The sequence below is a fragment of the Solenopsis invicta genome, chromosome 8 (assembly GCF_016802725.1).
Source record: "Solenopsis invicta isolate M01_SB chromosome 8, UNIL_Sinv_3.0, whole genome shotgun sequence".
NCBI lineage: Eukaryota > Metazoa > Arthropoda > Insecta > Hymenoptera > Formicidae > Solenopsis > Solenopsis invicta.
Window position 1 is genome coordinate 12,520,914 of NC_052671.1, and position 20,325 is coordinate 12,541,238.

The 20,325-nt window shown below is 34.5% G+C and overlaps 1 protein-coding gene across 3 annotated transcripts in view; it reads left to right on the top strand.

The window, feature by feature from the left end:
• The first annotated feature begins 2,930 nt into the window (after positions 1 to 2,930).
• The window catches only part of LOC105200680 (serine/threonine-protein phosphatase 2A 56 kDa regulatory subunit gamma isoform), a 34,587-nt gene continuing 17,192 nt past the window's right edge, over positions 2,931 to 20,325 (top strand). The window contains exons 1-2 of one of the 3 annotated variants that reach the window (XM_039452413.1): positions 2,931 to 2,960; positions 3,696 to 3,758. In XM_039452413.1, coding sequence (XP_039308347.1) covers positions 2,946 to 2,960; positions 3,696 to 3,758 — 78 coding nt within the window. In that variant the 5' untranslated portion in view covers positions 2,931 to 2,945. Of the gene's footprint in view, positions 2,961 to 3,265; positions 3,505 to 3,695; positions 3,759 to 15,559; positions 17,574 to 20,325 lie in introns of those variants that run through there. The other 2 variants (XM_011168336.3, XM_026137717.2) reach the window with 2 other exon arrangements.

Below are 20,325 nucleotides of genomic sequence, written 5' to 3' on the forward strand. Positions count from 1 at the left end.
AATTTTTTAAAATTTATATATTTAAAGCAAAATAAATATATGTTAGGCATTTAAGAAAAAAAAAGCATTTTACATCCAAGAAATTCAAGCAACACGGACATATCTATTAATGTACAACTATAAACTTAAAATTTTGTATCAACATATTGCAAGAAGGTTGGATATGACAGAATGTTATTACAGAATAGCTATTATAAATAATAAATTTGATATAAAACTGTTTCTTAATTTACCCTGATATCATTATCTATCTTTCAATTTTGTTCTGCTTATTTAAGTAATACATGTGTTACCAATACATGCATTACTACATGTATACAGCGTTTCTTAAGCAGAAATTGGATTCGACGTAACGATAATAACGTAAAAAGCGTAAAGTAACTAGGCGGAAGCTAATGTTCCAGTAAAACGATATCATTGGTCGGCGCAAGTTACGCTTACGCAAGTTACGCCCCATGTGACGGCACCCTTAGTCAATATAGAAATTTTGCTTTCTCTTTACGTGTCGTATTAATTTTTGGCAGCAGCGGCGAAGGCGTTTAGCGAAAATTTTAAAATTGGCGGCAGCGAAATCGACGAATAATAATTTATCAGCGGCGTCGGCGTGGCATGGCGGCGCAAGGGTCTACCCTCGTTCCGCAACAAGAACATTAGAGAGAATTCACACCTTGACAGAAAAGCAGAAAGCAGAAGAACAAAAACCAATCCGAGTTTGCGCTGTAAATAGTACATTTTGTTTTTCTGCAAATGTATTACCAGTGCGAGTTCTGATTGGCTTTCTGCTCTTCTGCTTTCTGCTTTTCTATCAAGGTGTGAATTCTTCCTTACGACTATACAAATAATGTGCGTAATGCAAACAAACTCATACTTTAATAAAACAATTTAAAAGGTGTATTTAGATTCCCTCTCGATGTCTCCCAGATATCATTTTATCCTTGTCTAACATTTCATAAACAATAAAGATAAAATGACACTTGAGAAACATTCAAAGGAGAATCAAAACCCTAAAGTACTCAAAATTAAATTGGGCGCTTTCCGTTTGACAACGTTGCAATGAACTACCATTTACAACGTAACCTTTTCTTTGGAACAGCCAATCAAAATATTTTATATTAAATTAGCCAATTAACGACGTGGTCAATCGAATGTCACCGTCTGCAGCATGGTGGAAGTAGACATGCCGTTTGTTTTCTGTTCCTGAACTCTCTAAATAAGTGTACACTTAAAATGAAATAAATAGATGTTTCAAAGTTAGCGAAAGCAAGAAGGAACGTTCCAGTGCAGTCTAGTGCAGGAATAGAAAACAAGCCTATGGTGTGCGCGAAACTCGCAAACCACGCCCCTTTTTCGCATCGAGAGACTGTAAGTCCCCAAGTCTGCCAACTACGAAAAACTAAATGTTTGATGATATCAGGTTACTACAACTGTTTTGATTGCATCTTTGTCACACTCTGCTATATGTTCGTTGTGTCCTTTTCTCTCATACCTGATACATATCATTATGTCTCTGAAGGGTACCAAATAATGTATCCCTCTGATGAATTAATTCATATTAGTAAAATTGTTGAAAAATGCTTTATAAATTTTCATGGTGACTACTTTTCCCAAGAAAATTATGTAATACACAAAATAATTACACTTGTTAAAGAAAATATCGAATACTATCAATGCATTCTCGATGAAATATTATAATTAATGTTTGGTACGAACTCGTACTTATATACGAGTAGAAAAATAAATAAAAAATATGTTCAAAAAGATAGTAGATTAATGTTAACGTTACGGCTGAAGAAGGTCAAGTAAGACCGAAACGTTTCGTAATCACAATCTTTTTAGATTTTAATAAATTTATTAAATTAATAATCGTCTTGCTTGTTTACGGCCTATAATTAATCTGTGATTTATAACACGAGCGCGAAACCATTGGTTTAAATATATCAGAGTTTTTTTTATATAAATAAAAGTCGTTTATTATTATCCTTTATTATATTAGTTTTTTTCCTTTAATATTATCTTACATTTATATACTTTATTATTATCTTACATATCGTAGTTGTCGTTAAATAAAATTGACCAGAAATAATCAATTACAATTGGTACTGAATTGGTCACAAACAGGAGATTTTAAAACCAGCTCTTAGAAATTGTAATAATATTACGATATTCTTTGATTACTATGGAAAAGTTTATTTATAAAAGCCGGCGATGCTAGAAATGGCTAGAAATCGGTCCGAGTTCTCAGATCGAAAAGTTTGTAACCAATCAATGTTTAGCTTTTACGGAAAAGTGACAAGCTAATTGATCACACAGTTCTCAGCTCGAAAAGTTGCACCGAGTTTTAGCATTGTGGAGATGAATCTTAAGATTTTCTTTTCAAAATTATCGACATCTTCCATACGTTTTTTATATCGAATTTAATGTACATTTTATTATAATTATACGATAAGTGCAATCATACGACATTCACGCACGTATATGATAAAAAGAGACCGAAAGAATACTAAATAACGTGCGTGCAACGAAACAAATACATTCAGTTGTAACAACTTTACGGAGATAAACAAGGTTGGTACACATGGGGACTTACGGTCAAAAAATAAGTGAGAGGGCAAAGAATTAGAGAGAGACGCTTGCAAACTGCGCACACCATGTCTACTTCCACCATGGTCTGCAGCGACCGAGTCCGATCTAGCCAATGATCATCGCGAACGCGTGTCATACGTCAACTCGTTGGCCCGCGATCTACGAAACACATGTTGATACGCGCGGCTGGCCGTGACTTGGACTCGCGATTGTGCGTGCCCAAGACCGCTGATAAAATGCCGAATCAGTCAAGAAAGAACAAGGTACGTTTGTTGCGGAAACGGGAATCCGTCGTCGGCCGTTTATCGTGCGTGCTCTGAACGCTCGTTTATCCTGTGGAAGGAGGTTTTAGTGCGATAGCGATGGTGACGGTAGTGGTGCGTAAAACGAAGAGGAAGGAAAGAGAGAGAGAGAGAAAGAGATAGCGGAGCCTCGCTACGCGCGCGAAGTAGAGTGAGAAAAAGCGAGTCGGCGGGAAAAAGAGAGAGGGAGAGGAGGAAAGAGAAATCGGGGGAACAACGGCAAGCGAATCTCTTCAGCCGCTCGAGACTCGAGAGGATGTAGCGTGACTCCGGTTTCTTGACCCGATCTCGATTCCGAGTCGCTCGCTCGCTCGTTCGCGCGCCCGCGTGAGCGCGCGCGCGTGCGAGACCGCCCTCTCTGTTCCGCACGACTCTCTTCTCCATCTCTGCCTGGCGCTCGTTCGGCTCTTCTCGCCACTGACCGGGATTAATCGCGCGCGCGTTGCGCGATCGGCCCGTGTTCGGCTCTCGGTTCGACTCTTGCCGACGCGTACGTCGCCGACGGCTACGCAGGCTACGTGACGACGACGACGACGGCGACTACGACAACGACGACGACAAAGACGAAGACGCGTGCTGCTGCTGCTCACTCGGCCGCGCGCCCGGAACGAGCGCAATGGTATTTAACATTTTCGTATCTTCCGTGCGTTCGCACCGACGCTGTCGCTGTCACGCTCTCTCTCGCTCTTTCTTTTTGCAATCTGCCCCGTGCGTTAACGAGTCGCGAGTGCGAAAGCGCCGAGAGAGTTCCCGGACGCAACGCGCCCCACGCGACTAGCACCGCCGGCACTCACTCCGCTTCTGTTCCAGGAGACGGCGAAGAGCGGCAAGGAGAAGACGAAGAACGGCAAGGATGTCGACGCCGTTGACGAGGTGAGGTTATATTGTCCCTCTCTCTCTCTCTCTCTCTCTCTCTCTCTCTCTCTTTCTCTCTTTCTCCGTCTCTTTCCACCTTGCCGCGAAGTCACTCCTGTCATCGCGGATTATCAGTGTCCACCACGAGCCGCTTTGCGTGCGACTTCGCACGACTTCACGCTCATTAGAGCGCGTTTCGTTTCAACGAACGCTCCACCGTCGGCATTTAGCGAGCTCCAACGGTGACAGGTCGGCCGCATGGCCGACCCGACATCTTGCATCTTTTACATGCTTTTTCTCCGCTGTTACAATACGAATACATCGCTCGTGCATATGTACCTGGACGCGGATTCAGGTACACGGATTCTGGGTACTTGGCAATTTTCGTGGATTAAAGAGACGATGCATTGTACAAAGCAGAAGATATTCCCAGTTGTTTCTGTGACGAAGCTATCTTTGTAACATTGTCAGTTGTTCAAAGGCTACCTTATGTGATTTGGTAAAAATAACAACTCATTTTACTCCACGCGCCGGTAGGCTCGTCAATTCGCATGTCACGGTACAGCTGTGCTGTTTATGTAATTTGTATTAATACATTTGCAGTTTCTAGGGGCTGTGGTTATTGATTGTGAAAGAATATTTATATAACTAATATTAATAGTACACTGTTGTGTTATAGATAACATTCTTCAAAAAAACATAATTTATGAGTCTGGAATAGAACAGTTAGAATGCAGGAAGCAAAAGAAAGAGCGTTCCATGGTCAAAATTTATTTTTTTTATGTGTAAAGAACAAAATGTCTTTATAAATAACAAAATGTGATTCATGCGAAACGTTCAAATTAAAATGGACATGAAGCACAACTATACTGTATGCAGTGAATAACATACCTATATGATTGAACAAATAAGATATCTTGATGCATATTTTTTTTTTTATTATATAACATCTTTACAGGGATGAAAAGTAACACGTTACTTGTGATGTACCCTATTTTCTCAGTTTTTTATTAACAATTGCTACTTTTTTTGTATCAGTATCAGTAACCATAAAGCTTAATGCATAATGAAAAAGCGCAAGCAACAGGAACAGAGAATAACAGAGGCAATAGATTCGACCTATGGAAAATTGTGTATTAATACACAAAAAATAAAAGGAACGTAGAACAAATAATAGGAATAAATTTCTTATGCATTGGATTTTTTATTCTGTTTTGAACCTGATTGAGCACAGTGATTCAATTTCATAGAAGCTTTTTTGAGGTTATATTCTCTCATTCTCTGTTCCTATAGTTTGTTTTTCATTGTGCATTAAACTTAATGTTGTTACATTTTTAGTAATGGTAACGAATTCAGCCTTTAATTCTTTATTATCTTTATACTAATTCAATAAATTTGCACACCCCTTTAGTGCCTAATGCAATTATGTTTTATTCATTTTATAATATACTTTAATAATATTTTGTACTTTATATTTTATGCTGCATTCCGATTGTCATTGCCAGTACTGAAAGTCTATAAGTATATATGAACTATAGATATTTGTACTGGCAATGAATATGGATTAATATCATATTAACACGATTAAGTGCTTTAAACATTTTTATAAAGATAGATATACTTAAAAATAAGATATTACTATAAAGAATTAGAAAAATTATCAGATAAATTTAAAAAAATAGATTAGTTTCAAATTGTATAAGTTTTATAATATTGAATATTATAATCAGTATTGGGTAGTAAATACATGTATCTTTATACATATATTTAGATCTAGATACAGGTATAGAGATACGTTTTGTGTATCTCTGAACCTGTATCTGATATACATTTGAATTGGAATATTTGTATTTGTATCTAGATACTAAAACATAATATTTGAATTATTTTTTAGATACATTTTCCAATACATTTTCAAATGGATTAAGTGATGATATCTCTGAAGCATTTTTTGTTTGTAAAGTAAATTTTTTAGATGATTAGTTAAAATAAATGAAGTAATTTTTGGATTAACCGTATTTGCAATACTGTATCGTATTAAATGCTAACAAAGATAGAGCGATGGTGTGACATAAAGAATATCTGTATTTTGTTTTATTTTATAATTATGAATTTACTTATAGAATTCTTTGATATCTTCCTGTTTTTCATACATCATTAAATTAATATTCATTCAGTTATTATTTAATATTATTTCATTATTAAATTTAACAGATGCTTGTGTGGAAATTGTATTTGTTTCACATTTATGTGAGTTTGTAACGAGCCGTCACGTTTCTACAATCTTTTATTAAAAAATTTGTGACAAAAGACTACATAATGTAATCTACATTGTTCTAAATTTGTGTTGCTTATTTAATCATATTTGTATTCTGTACTTTTAGTTCATTACAGATGAAATCTTTATATGCCACAACAATGAACGTTTATTTAGTATGTTGTGTGCATATTATTACAATAAAATATAATTTTGAAGTATTTGATATGCTTTTAAAGTATCTAAGCATCTGTCTATTACACAGATCTAATATCTGTGTCTTTAATTTATGTACCTGTATCTGTATCTAGATACATTTTAAAAATTATTTTACCTATCATTGATTATAACATTGATATTATAATATTAATTAAATAATAGGGGAAAGTAGGGTAAATCGGACCATGTTCCAAATAGAATCTTTTTAATTTAAATGAATATGTTTAAACAGATTTGCGTGCCATTTATGGTAATTTAAAGTCTTTATAAGATACCGAACATGTGACAGTAGTTTACTTCATTAGTATAACTTTCATATAGAATGGAATATGTATTTTCAGCCATCATGCAAAAATTTTTTTAGAAAGTCCTTGTAAATTATTGTTTAAAAGATGTTAAAAACTGCAAATAGGTTTGATTTATCCTATCTTCTCTTGTAATTTTAAATATAATATCTTTTGAGCATTACAAAAAAGTAACAATTTTCTAAGTATTTAACAGTACTGCGTTACTATTTAAAATTAGTAATGAATAATAGTAATAGGTTATTTTTATACAAACAATGATAACATATTACTTTTATGAACTAATATTCCCTTGCTTCCTTTGAGAATATAAGTCATTGATTAAAACGAGCAGAATCTGGATAATCCTTATCCTTGAATTTTGCAAATTTAACAGAATTTCAGATACCATAATTGTACAGTAACAAAAGTATTATAATAAAACATAAAAGTTAAGCTTGTATTATTAAAAGAAATTAATATAAATTAGCCATGGTAAACAAATAAGCCAAAATATCAAGTAATCAATAGAATTTATTTATACATGTATAAATGGAAATATAGAAGAGAACATTTCTCACTGAATCTTCCTCAACTAATATGTAAATAACAATTTAAAAAGTGTTTGAATTAATAATTATTTTACTATCAATTTGTATTGATACAGTAACGGTCAAAATATCTCTTTTTATTACTTTAATTATTTTATTATTATTTCTTGGAGATATTATTATCTTACTTCAATCAAGTATATTAAATCGTAAAAAAGTAAGCCTGATATTTGTAAAAAAATAACGAGAAAATGATTATATTAGCTAAATCTAACTTGTGCACTTTAAAGTCTATATACATATTTTTGTTCAATAATGATAAAGTCTTTTTATCATAGCCCTTCTTGGTTTGTGTAGGTTCTTAACAATTGAGCGTTATATTTTTAACAAAACTAGAAATATATTGTGCTTGCAGTGAGATACTTATGATTAATATTCTTCAATGAGCGATTTAAGGGTGCTATTACATTGATCGACAAGTGTGTTGATTAGCTGTAGGATAGAAAATTTCTAGAGATTCGAAAATTACTCTATTTTACAATCAATCAAAATGCTTAAAAAATTTGTTTTGTATGACAAATGTAATACCGGCCTTACCGTGAGTATTATCCGTCGAGCAGTCAGATAACAAAAGTTATCGTATCAGAGTTGAAACGTTCTGGGCTAGATGGCGCACCTGCCACACTAACGAAGCTCGTAAGGATGGGCAATGTTGACGGTCTAAATAATCAATTTCACAAAAATAATATTTTTCGTATTTCGAAAATTTCAATAATTAACTTTAATAATTTGTTATATACAAGTCGTGGTCCTGAATTTAGCATATTATGTTAATAATTTCTGTTTTTAGCAATTAATGTTAACAAAATTTAAAACTTTTCCCAAAAATATTTAACTTAATTGATTAATTCTGATTTGCAATAAAATTTCTAATATAATTCTAATATAATTCGTTTTTCTTAATTCTAATCTCTTTTTCTTTTCACATGTTAAATTACAAAAGATAAATAATTCTACTCAAATAAATAAAATATTATAGATATTTTTATAAACTACCTCTCCATTAAATTGAGCGGAATTTTGTTAATAGTTAATATCACTTTAAGAACACTTAAATGAATGAAAGTAAATATGAAGGAATTGAATAAAGTATTAAGAACAAAGATTTCATTTTAACATATAAAGCTGGTTAATCCATCTCCGAATAAATTACACAGTAAATTATCTAATGGATAAATATTTACATATCCATTATATGTCTGTGTGTAGACTTAGATATTTATCCATTAGATGATTTATTATATAATTTATTTGAAGATGAACCGGCTCTATAATCTAATAAGAAAATATAGTAATATCAGACGCAAAAGTTATTGATATAAGGGTTAATTAAAATCTAAAAACTGACTTATTTTATCAATTTATTTCTTAAAAAATATGGAACGTTATTTACGCAATTGACTTTATGCCCATTACTACTTATAATAACGCCGTATAATATTACAAAAAGCACGGTTACTCATACATATTGATACAAATAAATAAGGTAAAAACAATGGCAATTAAGCATTAATTTTTTTCTTACAGTAATGTAATACTATTAGTTTGTTTAGTAAAAAGTATATATGAATATATTTTTTTTGTCGTAATATGCAATATTTTATTCTGTAAATTTAATTTTAAAACATTTCAACATTTTATCTGCTATTTGAAAAAGTGCAATCTTAACATTATATATATATATATATATATATATTAAAAAATAATGCAAATTATCTTTCAACAGCAACATGTTTACGTATGTTTACATGATTTTTCAAACCTAACTTAATATCGTAAAAAATTGTGTTTTTGAACTGAATGTTTTCTTCACAAATTAACATCTTAATTTTTAAATAAATTTGTCGTCCAATATTAATGATATAACACAAATTTTTATGCAGAATTGAGTCGTGTTCTTCCTTTATGAAAATTCAGTTGCTCAAGAAGCTGTTTCACATAATTCGTTAACATTACCATTAAAATTAAGTTTATCTTCAATCATGCATTAATTTTGCGTTTCGTATCTCATCGATATAGGATCGATATCGCATGTTAATTTTGCACGTAACGATAACGTGACATTACGTAAATGTTTATTTGCATCGTTAACATACGCGGTTTCGTCTCGCTCATTCTGTCGACTATGAAGATCCTGAGCGAATCGCGCTCCTTTACTATACTTCATTTTTACGATACATTATTCGAATTATGTCATTATTTATTTACCAAGATAATAGCGTTTGTCGCGGATTGATCGTCAAAATGAGCATAAAGCAACTCCGAAGGAATCGACGAAGATTTCCATAAATCTTAAATAATTACAGAATCGTCCCCCGATATAGATCTTCAGACTTTTCCCCCCCTTTTGCTTCCCCCGTCAAAGATTATACAGTGGCATCAATGGCACGAAACACGCATTGATCCGATGCCAAACATTGAAAACACACACACGTGAATACGACATACGTACACATATGCCTGCGTGCGCAAAACCATTACGGATGGCTTGTGCTATCCGGTTTGACGTCGTATTCGCCACGTGATCGTGCCGAACTTTCGATTCATCGCGCAGGCCGATGTGTCCGAAAAAGTTGAAGTTAAGGGCTCGCATGTTCTGGTTGTTAAGAGACGGACTTTGTCAGCGGCGAGTTTGGGTACGTACGCGTATTTCTTTTTTTATTGGCAGCGTTGGCCGACACTTGACGACGACGCCGACGCCGACGCCGACGCCGACGCCGACGGTCGCGCACGTGACACGACATATTTCTAAAATAAGTGTCGCAAGAAAAATTATATGACACACAGGAGCTCGGCGCGGCGCGTAGCGTGGCCGCGATGCGCTAGAGTGGAAATCGCATTTGTACGTTCGCTCGAAGTGATGCAATTTGCGCCGCGCATTAGCACAAACACTTTGTATATTAACATGTATATTGGGCTGATACGTGTAGACACGCGACTGTCGACTGGCGCTTTTACGCGCAATTTTACGGGCGAGCCTTATCAAACTTTTCCGTGCCTTCAACTAAATAGCATCGATAATGTTAACTAAATAGTAGCGCAATGGTAAAGGTGTAAATAAATATAAAAAAAATTTAAGTAAATAAATTGTAAATATAAACGACGATAATAACAATTACTATAATTATATAATTTAATACTTTGAATTTCTTTGTGTTTAAAATTTTTTTTGCTGCTTTTCTACAGTCCAATCAAGCTCTAAAAAAATCTGGAAAAATTCTGATTTACTCTTCCAACATTTCAAAATACGATTTCACAGTTTTTTGACTCGATACGTTTTTCACTTTGTTTTTGCACGTGTTCGAATTTGAGGCAGGACAATTCAAAATTAAAAACTCGTCTGTCTGGGTCTTCATATCCTCGATTGGGCCACGGAGGGTTAATAGGAAGCTGTCCTGTAGCATTAACAGCGAATCATTCGACTGTTTTTAACTCTGAAATTATTCGTGGCTATTTCAGTCGAAATCGCGAGTAGGTACATTTGCGTTTCAAGATACCGCGTCGTACCGAGAGAGAACCGATCGGAATTTCGGACGTGGGGGAGCAATGTGACTTCCCATCGCGCCGTGCTTATTTTCGGGGGATCCGGCTGTGGATTCTTTTCTGCGGCGTGTGCAACGTTAATGAGATCACATAAAAGTCTCGTCGGTTGTCCCGCCGGTTGTCCGATAAAACCAGCCGTTCGGTGGTGAATGACGTTTCTTTCTTTTTCTCTGTCTCTTTCTCTCTCTCCCTATTTCGAGCGACGTGCAAATAGAAAGCGCGCTAATAATAGTCAATACTGATGGTGCATTCCAAGCACCTCCGCGTCGCGTCGACTTTTTCGGCGGTTTACCGAAGGATCCAGGTACGCGAAATTAGCCTATACCCTTTCCGCAGCGTAGCGAGATTTTATAGCGAGGGGACCGACGGCGAGCGTGCAAAAAGGGAAATTATGGGGCATGCTCGAAATAGCATGGGGTTCAAAGAGCAGGTAATGCGAAAACGTGCGAGAGACTTTCTGTTTAGGATTTCGATGAAAAAAGTAATCACGAAGAAATAAATATGAAAACGTGCAAGAGACTTTCGTTATAGGATTTTGATGAAAAAAGTAAACAAATTTAATGTCAGCCCCGAAGAGAAAGGGAGTGAATTTTCAGATATAATGTTCACTATACTAAATGTAAAAAAAATATATTAGGACAAAAATCGTGGGGAAATATTTGACGTATAGACAGATACGAAACGTACAGATTTTATCCATTACGACGACTCGAGCTTCATTCAGCAAAGGAACCGAGAGGTTTAAGTGATTTTCTCGATATGCCGACTAAAAATTGAATAAACGGCCAGGAATAATTTCATAAAATACGTAAGAGATCGCGAGCGTAGGAGTCGACATAGACACACACTTAAGGGCTGATGGAAGGGCGATGATCCGCGAGTCACTCGTGTAACAGCATATTTTCATCTTGGAATTCCTCGATCGCTTCCGAAAATAGGCCACGGCCGGAATAATTGTAGGTGTCGGGGATCGACGAAAAGTCGTGCTTCCCGTGAAACCGCAATCGACTTCCGTATCGTCGATATATAATGGTTGCTTATATGTATACACGCGATTATACGTTAGATTGACGTGCAATAATGGGGCGGGTGCGTTTAGCACGCGTCACCGTAACGCGATGACAAATTGCGGATAGGTCGATGGCGCGATGTCAAAGAATCGCGATAATCGATTTACCCGGAAAATTGCTGAGCACGATGTCCAGGAAATGATAGAGCGCTGCTGTAAATACTCCGTCAAATAATTGAGACTGAAGAGAATTTGTATGAGCTGACGCCGTACAGTGGGCTACGAGCGGAAAAATAGTTTAAGTTAGCTCCGCTTACCTCCGACCTAAATCTTGTTTCCGGCTACTCCTTATACTTTCAAAAAACACAAAAATGCAATTTTGGGCTGCGTTTGTCTGCGCTTGCTCATTTGCTGCCTTTTCAACGAGCGAGCAAGCTATTTATAAGAAATAGTTCTATGTAGTTAAATGGATGAGATAATGACATATTATACGGAAAGAATAATTTTGCTGAGAAACAGACATGAAAATAATTACGTTGAACCATTTGAAAAATTGTATCGGATATTTAACTTGATTGCTAACATGTCAACACTGTCTGCAATAACTTTATCATTCTTAGACGTTCTACATAATTATTTTGATGGTCCAACATAAAATCATTTTCAGATCTGTACCTAGCTAAATTTTTAGATGCTGCAGTAAAATTGTTCTTTCCGTGTATTCATACATGGAAAAATTTTGTTGAAGTGTCTAGACATTTAGCTGGATACTGATCTGAAAATAATTTTATTGGACCACCAAAATACTTATGACGGATGTTCAAGCATGAGCAATGCTGCAAAAAATTTTGACATTTTAACAATTCAGTTTGGGAGTCCAACATAATTATTTTAATGGCTTAAAATTATTTTCTAATCTGTATACCCAACTAAGTTTTTAGACACTTTAGCAAAACCGTTCTTTCCATATGTGTTTTAAGTTATTATATCATATTAATATTTAGCAATTTTTTGCAATAACTATACTATATACTGTTATTAAATTTATTTTTAATATAACATACAATTTTTTTTTATTAATGTTTGAAAATTATTACTTTGTTGTTGTTATTAAGCTTGGTTATCAATCTTTTTGTTATAAAATAATTGTAGTATTTATTTACTATATCAAAAAAGTTATAAACTTTTTCCGCGAACAACTCGTTTTGTCCCACTGTGCGCCGTCGTGGTACATTTGAATATCCGACAGTAATCTTTATTAGCAAGTTAATCTTTACACAGTACGAAACAATTTTTAACAATCATCTTTTTTTTATTTAAGAATTTTCAACGATTGAGTGATCGTTATAAATGAAAATTAATACACGTCGAATAATACGCGCTACAATGATGCAGAATTATTCAATATGTCTTTTTTTTAACGCCAGTTTAATCACACGAGATACAGAAAATTCCAATTTTCTTATATCTTTCAACATTTTAACATTTAAGAAAATTGTAATAACCATATAATTAGCTTCTTCCTGCGCAGTCAAATTACGAAATGCATAGTGGCGAAATGATCGATAACAAGCAGAAGAAAACATCGTAATTATTACTGACATTATGTGTGAATTTCAGATGGATCGTAGATTGTAAGATTATTGAGCGCAGGTGTGGGTTATCGTTGTTTTTTATGAATGTTTAATTTTCTTTAAATAAGTAACCAAACAAGTAATTGTTTGATAATTTTTTGTCGAATGACAATTCCGTTTTACATCTAAATTATTTAACTTATAACTATTTTAACAGTAATCATTTATTTATATAAAGCTACTATGTTTTATGGATTGCGATGCTTCTCTACATTTCTGTTTTCTGATTACGATATGTTATCTCGTAAAACGAGAATTTAGAGAACTGCTGTTTAACATCTAATGTTAATTTATTATACGTGCAAGATTAAACGTAAAATCCCATCGAAAATTATAGATAGATGGAATTTGTATTGGGCTCAATAGCAATTAAATGTCTCGTTGACAAAATATGTGTGGCGGACACACACGTCGTTATTGTCACTCGATAATAATCGCATGTGACTACGACGGTTCCTGCATTTTCGCATGCACGACGCGTGCACACGTTGCACCTCCCACAGGTATTCAGAAATAGTAACCGGGCATTGTGTCGTTTCGTCACGCGGCGCCTAAAGCCGCTTCATCATCATTGTTAGGAAATAAAGTATGACGGGGAAGCGAGCCCGCAGCGTATATAAAAGACCTCGCCGCGTTCATAATTGTTCTATTGACATGTATTTCTGTGTTAAATGTATTAAATACCGTGTAACAATGTATCATATGGATAAAAATGTATGTCTATCATTTATTGACTATTGTTTTAACGAATATTTCAACAAATTTGGGGAGTTTATTTTTTGAAAAAAAAAAGCTATTTTTTTAATTTTAAATTTCAACAAAAATAAATTTAAACGACAAACTTTTCCAACATAAATCTTGTATTTTTTTTAATATAAAAATAAATCTTTATTTTTAATATAAAAATAAATTCTTGTCTTTAAATAAACATTAAAATAAGGCTCGTGTATAAGTTTAAGCAAATGAAATAAAAATAAGGCTTGCATGTGCTTAAACAGATGGCATAAAAACTCTAAATGAGTAAGAAATAAAGTTGAAAAGGAATAACAATTTTGTTCAAAGTAATGTTATAATGAGACGTTTTGACTTCACCTTCTTTCGTCATGGTAAATGGAAACAACCGCAAAAAATAAATAACCGCAAGATAAAAAAATAAATAACCGCAAAAAATAAGTTAAAATTTCAAAATTAATTATTATTAGTAAAAATCATTATTTAGTATTTATGATTTTAAATAACTTACGATCCATTTTTGATTTTAAATAAAAAAAGAGAAAAAAATATTTAATTCTAAATAAGTTTTTATTACTGCAATGCTGGTTAAGGTTTGGCTTATACTAATTTGAATTTAAGTAGCTTTCTTTATTGAAATCAAAAAACAAAAACCGATAATATAATACATTGTAAACAGGGGTTGGTTGTATTTAAAATAACATTATTTAAAATATGTATTTACAATAAAATAGAATAGTTACTTAATATTTATTATTTGAAACAACTTCTTATGACCTATTCTTTTCTTTTTTGTATTTTAAATAAGTTTTTGGAATCTATTATATTCTTATTTTAAATAAGTATTTTAAATAAGTATTATCAATTATTTTATTGACCTCTGTAAAAAAAACAATGTAAAATGATTTATGATTCACTTCTTGTTAATCCTTGTTCTTAACATAAAACTCGAGAAATTTTAAAACTGATTATATTTTTATGCATCTTTGAATTTCAAATTAGATGTTTTCTCAATACGATTTCTCAATACAATTTAACTTTAAAATAAATTATTTCTAAGAAAAAGGTAAAAAAGAAAAAAAAATATATATATGAAATAATTATAAATTGCTTGATAACGTGAGAAGCGTAAACAGGAAGTATCACGTCCCTAAATTTTTTCAACCCCATCTTCGCTCTCCTATAGTCGGTCCAGGAGTGTGGAGATCTCTCCAAACGATCCTCTCTTTCGTATCGTTTGTGCGAAAATGTATTAGGGGAAAGATCTCGCGGTCGGCTACGTATACATATGTGCCGCACGATGAAACGTAATTTCTCGCAATTGGCGTGAGGGTTAAGGTCGTACGTGGCGGCCTTGAACGATCGGCGTCGATCGGACGGTAGCAACGGTGGCGGCGGCGACAGCGTGCCGCGAGAGCCGATCGCGCTCGCCAAAATCGCGCTGCGGTGCGTGTACACGAGAGTGTCGCAAGTGGCTGGCTGCTGCGATTCTCGGTCACGAGTGCACGCCTGCCGCTCGCCTCTGACAGTGCGCTCTCGTCGCCGCCGCCGTCTCCGTCTCCGGCTCCGGCTCCGGCTCCGGCTCCGACTTGGACTCCGCGCGAAGCAGCGCGAAGCGCCTATCGGACGATCTTGCATCGCGACGTCGGTGACGCTGTCGCTTCGCGTCTCGCCTTCGCTTACGCGCCGTCTCACCCGTCTATTTTTTTTTTTCTTTTTCTCTCTGTATCTCTTCTGGTCGCTGACATCGCGACAGGTGAGTTCCCGCCCGGAGGGACTCTCTCTCTCGCCGGCGATCGCGCGAGAGAAAATAGTGTCGCCGACGATTTCTCGAACGAAAACCGGACGAAGAGGTAACGTTCTCCTCCTTTACGGCGCATCTCGCGCGAGTAGTGCAATCCCCGAGTGCTGCTACATCACCGCGTGCGCGCGCGCGCGCCTTTGTCTCGCCGCCGCGCGAGATTCAGATCAGCCCAACGAGAATATTCCGCGCTGGACATCCGCGTGGGGAATATTTGTATCTCCTCGCGCGGGGATGCCGCGAACTCTCGCGAGTTCCGCGATGAGGCTCCGATGAGAGGAAACGCCCGTTTTTCACGCCCGTTCTCGCCGCGACTCGCGCGATCTCCTTTTCGCGCTCGGAATTAGCTGATGTTTTATATATGAGAGATAAATAGCACTTGATCCGCAGGTGAGACAACTCTATCGTTGCAAAAGTTGCTTATCTTACCCGCGCGATATATGCGTTTTTGTTCATTTTCGCGGAAGGGACGTGGCCTCGTCAGCCTGGAGAATTACGACGCGAGGAAAAAAGTAAACTAAAGGCCGGACAAATGTACAAAGTTACGTCAATATGAATAATAAATGTAAAGTAATGTTACGATTGTGAATAATTCATTAATTACGATTGTGCTCTTGGAAAATTTATTCAACAAATTATCGCGACACAGTGAAAAACTCCAGAAAGAGAAACGTTTATGATACTGGAAAAGAAAAAAACTACGATTCTTGAAAAGTGTAGAGCGATACGTTATCGGCATATTAGCTATGGGTTACGTCACATCGGGCTTCTTTTAAAGATGGGCGCTCGGAAATATTGAGTTACAAAACATCGCGTGACGGCCAGCGACAGAAAGATAATATTTACTCTCTCGTCACTTTCGATTGTCGACTAAAATACTAAGGCAAGTGCGAAGCGCCGCGCCGGAACCAGTATAGAAGACCTCGGCGGCTTTTCCTAATCTTGGATAAGGGGGAGGCCTACTTCTCGCCCAGATGCTTCGTTCCGCCGGCTTTATTTTTGTACACACACACACACACACACGCCCGCCTTTTCGCGCGTAAATTGGCTGCGAAGAGAATCCCGTCGTTGTCGTGCAAATAGATTGAGCGTGACTCCGTTGTTATAATCGCTGAAATAGAGCTTGTCCCGTCGATCGTCGAACTCAAAATTTCACGGCGATACTGTTGCGCCACTTCCTCGCGAATGCCTTAGATCGGAGTGAGAACTATAGCTTGAAAGTCGACTTCGTCTATAATACGAGCCTCGTCTCCCTCGATTTTTTTGGGAGAGAAAACTTTTCCGCGAGATCTTGCGCGCCGATGCAACTCTTACAACGGGGAAATCGGTTTTTGACACTTTAGACTTGAACAAACAAAAAAAAAGAAAAGAATTCCCGACACGTTTCTCGAGTTATTTCGCGGAATATTCTCAGGCATGCATTCGCGGATGCACTCTCAGGTGCCGGTGGGAAGAAAGCGGATATTCCCGTATAGTACGGTAGTACGTGAAGTGGATCGGCTGTTTGACGGCTGTGTGATTGAGATCCTCTTCGTCCCGTGAGAGGGGAGGCTCGCGAATGCGAGAATCATGTTGCGCCACGACGACGCCGCGAGACCGTTTTTCCTGCGGCTACCTGCCGCCCTGTGCCGATAGTGAATTTTCTTCCTGGGCCGATCATCGTTCTGGAAATCGCACACTGGTATGCAGAGTAAGATGCAAACGTTCAGCGGGCTTGCCTTCGGGAACGTGTTCAAGAAAAAGGCAGGTTTCCCACAGCGCCGCTTTCGGACGATGCGTTCTCTTATCAAATATTCAACAGATTTTAATGTGGCATCCTCGTATGAATTTGCTTCATATATGATTAGAGCGTAGAGAGCAAAAAATTGAAGGCTGAATTTAGAAAAGATTTTAAGAAGGTGTGATCGATACAGATCTTACAATTAGCGAAAAGAGATTTATATTATTGAGAATATAATAATTGTTGAAATTTTAGTATGTATTTCATGAGATCACTATATTAGTTAGAACAATTTTGCTAAAATACAGATCTGAAAATAATTACGTTGTGAACCATTAAAAAATTTATATTTAGAACGTTTAAGCTAGTTGCTAGAATGTCAAAACTTTTAACAGCTGGGGATCATCATGCTTTTGAGTGTCTTATATAATTATTTTGCTAGTTTAACATGAAATTATTTTCTGATCTGTATCTAGTTAAATTTTTAGATACTATAGTAAAATTGTTCTTTCCGTGTTTTAATTGCGTAAAATTAATGAAATAAAATTTTGATATCTAGCTTTTAATAAGATTTTATCTTCAGGATTGCATAAGTTAATATATTTTTTTAAATTAAAGTTAAAGCTAATGGCTTATAAAATTAATTTAGTTAAAAGTGACATGAATAAAAAACTGACTCAATTAAAAGTCATTTTAAGATAAATTAAGTTCAATTAAAAGTTTTGAAGAAGAAAAATAATTTTGAAGAACATTATTTATATTAATTTAAAAATTCGTAATTTTTTTAAGTTAAATTACTCAAAACAATTATAATATGAATCATCAAATAAATTTTTAATATTTTATTATAAATTAAAAATTTATATGAAATAACAAAAATATTGTTTTTATGTAGGAAAATGTACTAGAAAAAAAATTTTATACATAAATAAATTTTTAACTTAAAGAAATTAATAAAAATTAAAATTTCAAAAAAGTTAAAAATAAAAATTAAATTATTTAACATTGAGTTAAAAGTTATTAACTTTTTAACTTTATTATTTAACTTTTTAACTAGTTTCTATCCAACCTTGAATTTTACATACTTTTCATGCATATTCTTAATTTTGCCGTGAAAAACGTCGAACGTGACTGTACAATCAGACAGCTAATTTGCGATGCTTCAATGCTTATTACATGTCACTGTATATTTCAACGTTTATTTACATCTACTGATACCTTACTTTTTCTTTAATATTTTTGTAACAATTTTTTAAATTATTTTTTCAACAGTTTTGCCAAATTTTCTGTTAGATAATATTTCTTCAGTTTATAAATATTTTATAAGCTTTTTATCTGTATACAAAACACTGGTGAACGGAGTTGAATTTTTGCAAGGACGTACAAAAAAATCCACTACTAGTATAACAATATTAGTTATAACAATTATACGATTCTCATTACACAGAAAAAATTTATCGACGTAGTATACATACGCAAACGTTTCAACTTCTATATTAAGTCATCTTTGATGCAAATGTCATAACAGTCCTCCGTCTTAGATCGTCATTTGGCTAATTTTTGTTCCCTTGAAAGTAATAACGGAAACTTTTCTTCCTATCCGTTCAAGTGCCATCTTATCTAGAAACAGTTTTTAACTTAAAAATGATAAACTGACGCTCGCTCGTGGTGACTTACGTGACAGCTGTGTTTAGACTGTTGATATATCAGTCGTTTGATACATTTGTCATAAGATGCTGTGTATAACTCTAACTTGAACTTTTATTTTCTTGGAAACTATATGGTCAGATGGTTTGAAATTTTAATAAAATATTAGTTTTGCTTTAAATAATATTCTACATAATTTTTAAATAGATTAAAGCATTTTTTTTAATATACTTCTTTAAATTTGAAAAAAAGACTTTCTATGAATACCTTTATTATTTGCGTTGTTATCATATTATTAGTTTATGTATAATATATAGCGATTTGTAACTAGTATTTGTTTTTATATTTTCTGATATGATACACATTTTATGGGAATCAATATTTTATTTATTCATTACGCAAAGTGTCATAGTGTTTATCATGTTCTTCCTTATGATTAAATAGTATAATTTGTCAATTAATATTTTATTATTTTATTTATTTTATTATTTATTTTTGATAAATATTCGACGACCTTGCATAACGTTTTGAAATGTAACTTTCTATTTATCAATTTCATGCGATAATTGCATAAACTTTTTAGCTTATTATCGTTGGACGTTGTCGAGTACTAAAGTCCTATCTTTAATTTCTATCCAATAAGATAATTATTTTATTTTGTACTCGCGATTTAATGTGCGACGATTGAAAAGCAAGATCTTGCCTGATTTATCAGCGTATATTTATCAAATATGTTTGATATGATAGCTAAAGATAGAACAACTTTTTAGCACGGTAGTTTCGATTGCGCAGAGTAAGACTTTCTTGATAATTCCGCGTACGGTCAGTATCGAACACGCATTAATTTTGTAGCGATATAGAGTATCATTTAAAATGACACGTAAAAATATCTCGAAATACACTTAATGTGAATCAAATTATAAAATCGCAAAGGTTATTGCGATCAGTGAGCCTCTCGATGCGAAGTTCAATGACTTCTTAACTCTTATTAACCTTCGTTAAATTAAAAGAAATACTTGTCTTTATTCAATATAATTAAATATTAACTTTATTGTAACAATAATCTTTTAAATATTGCCATTTTAGCATATATTTTATATTTTTATTATCTTTTTTTTGCAATATCAA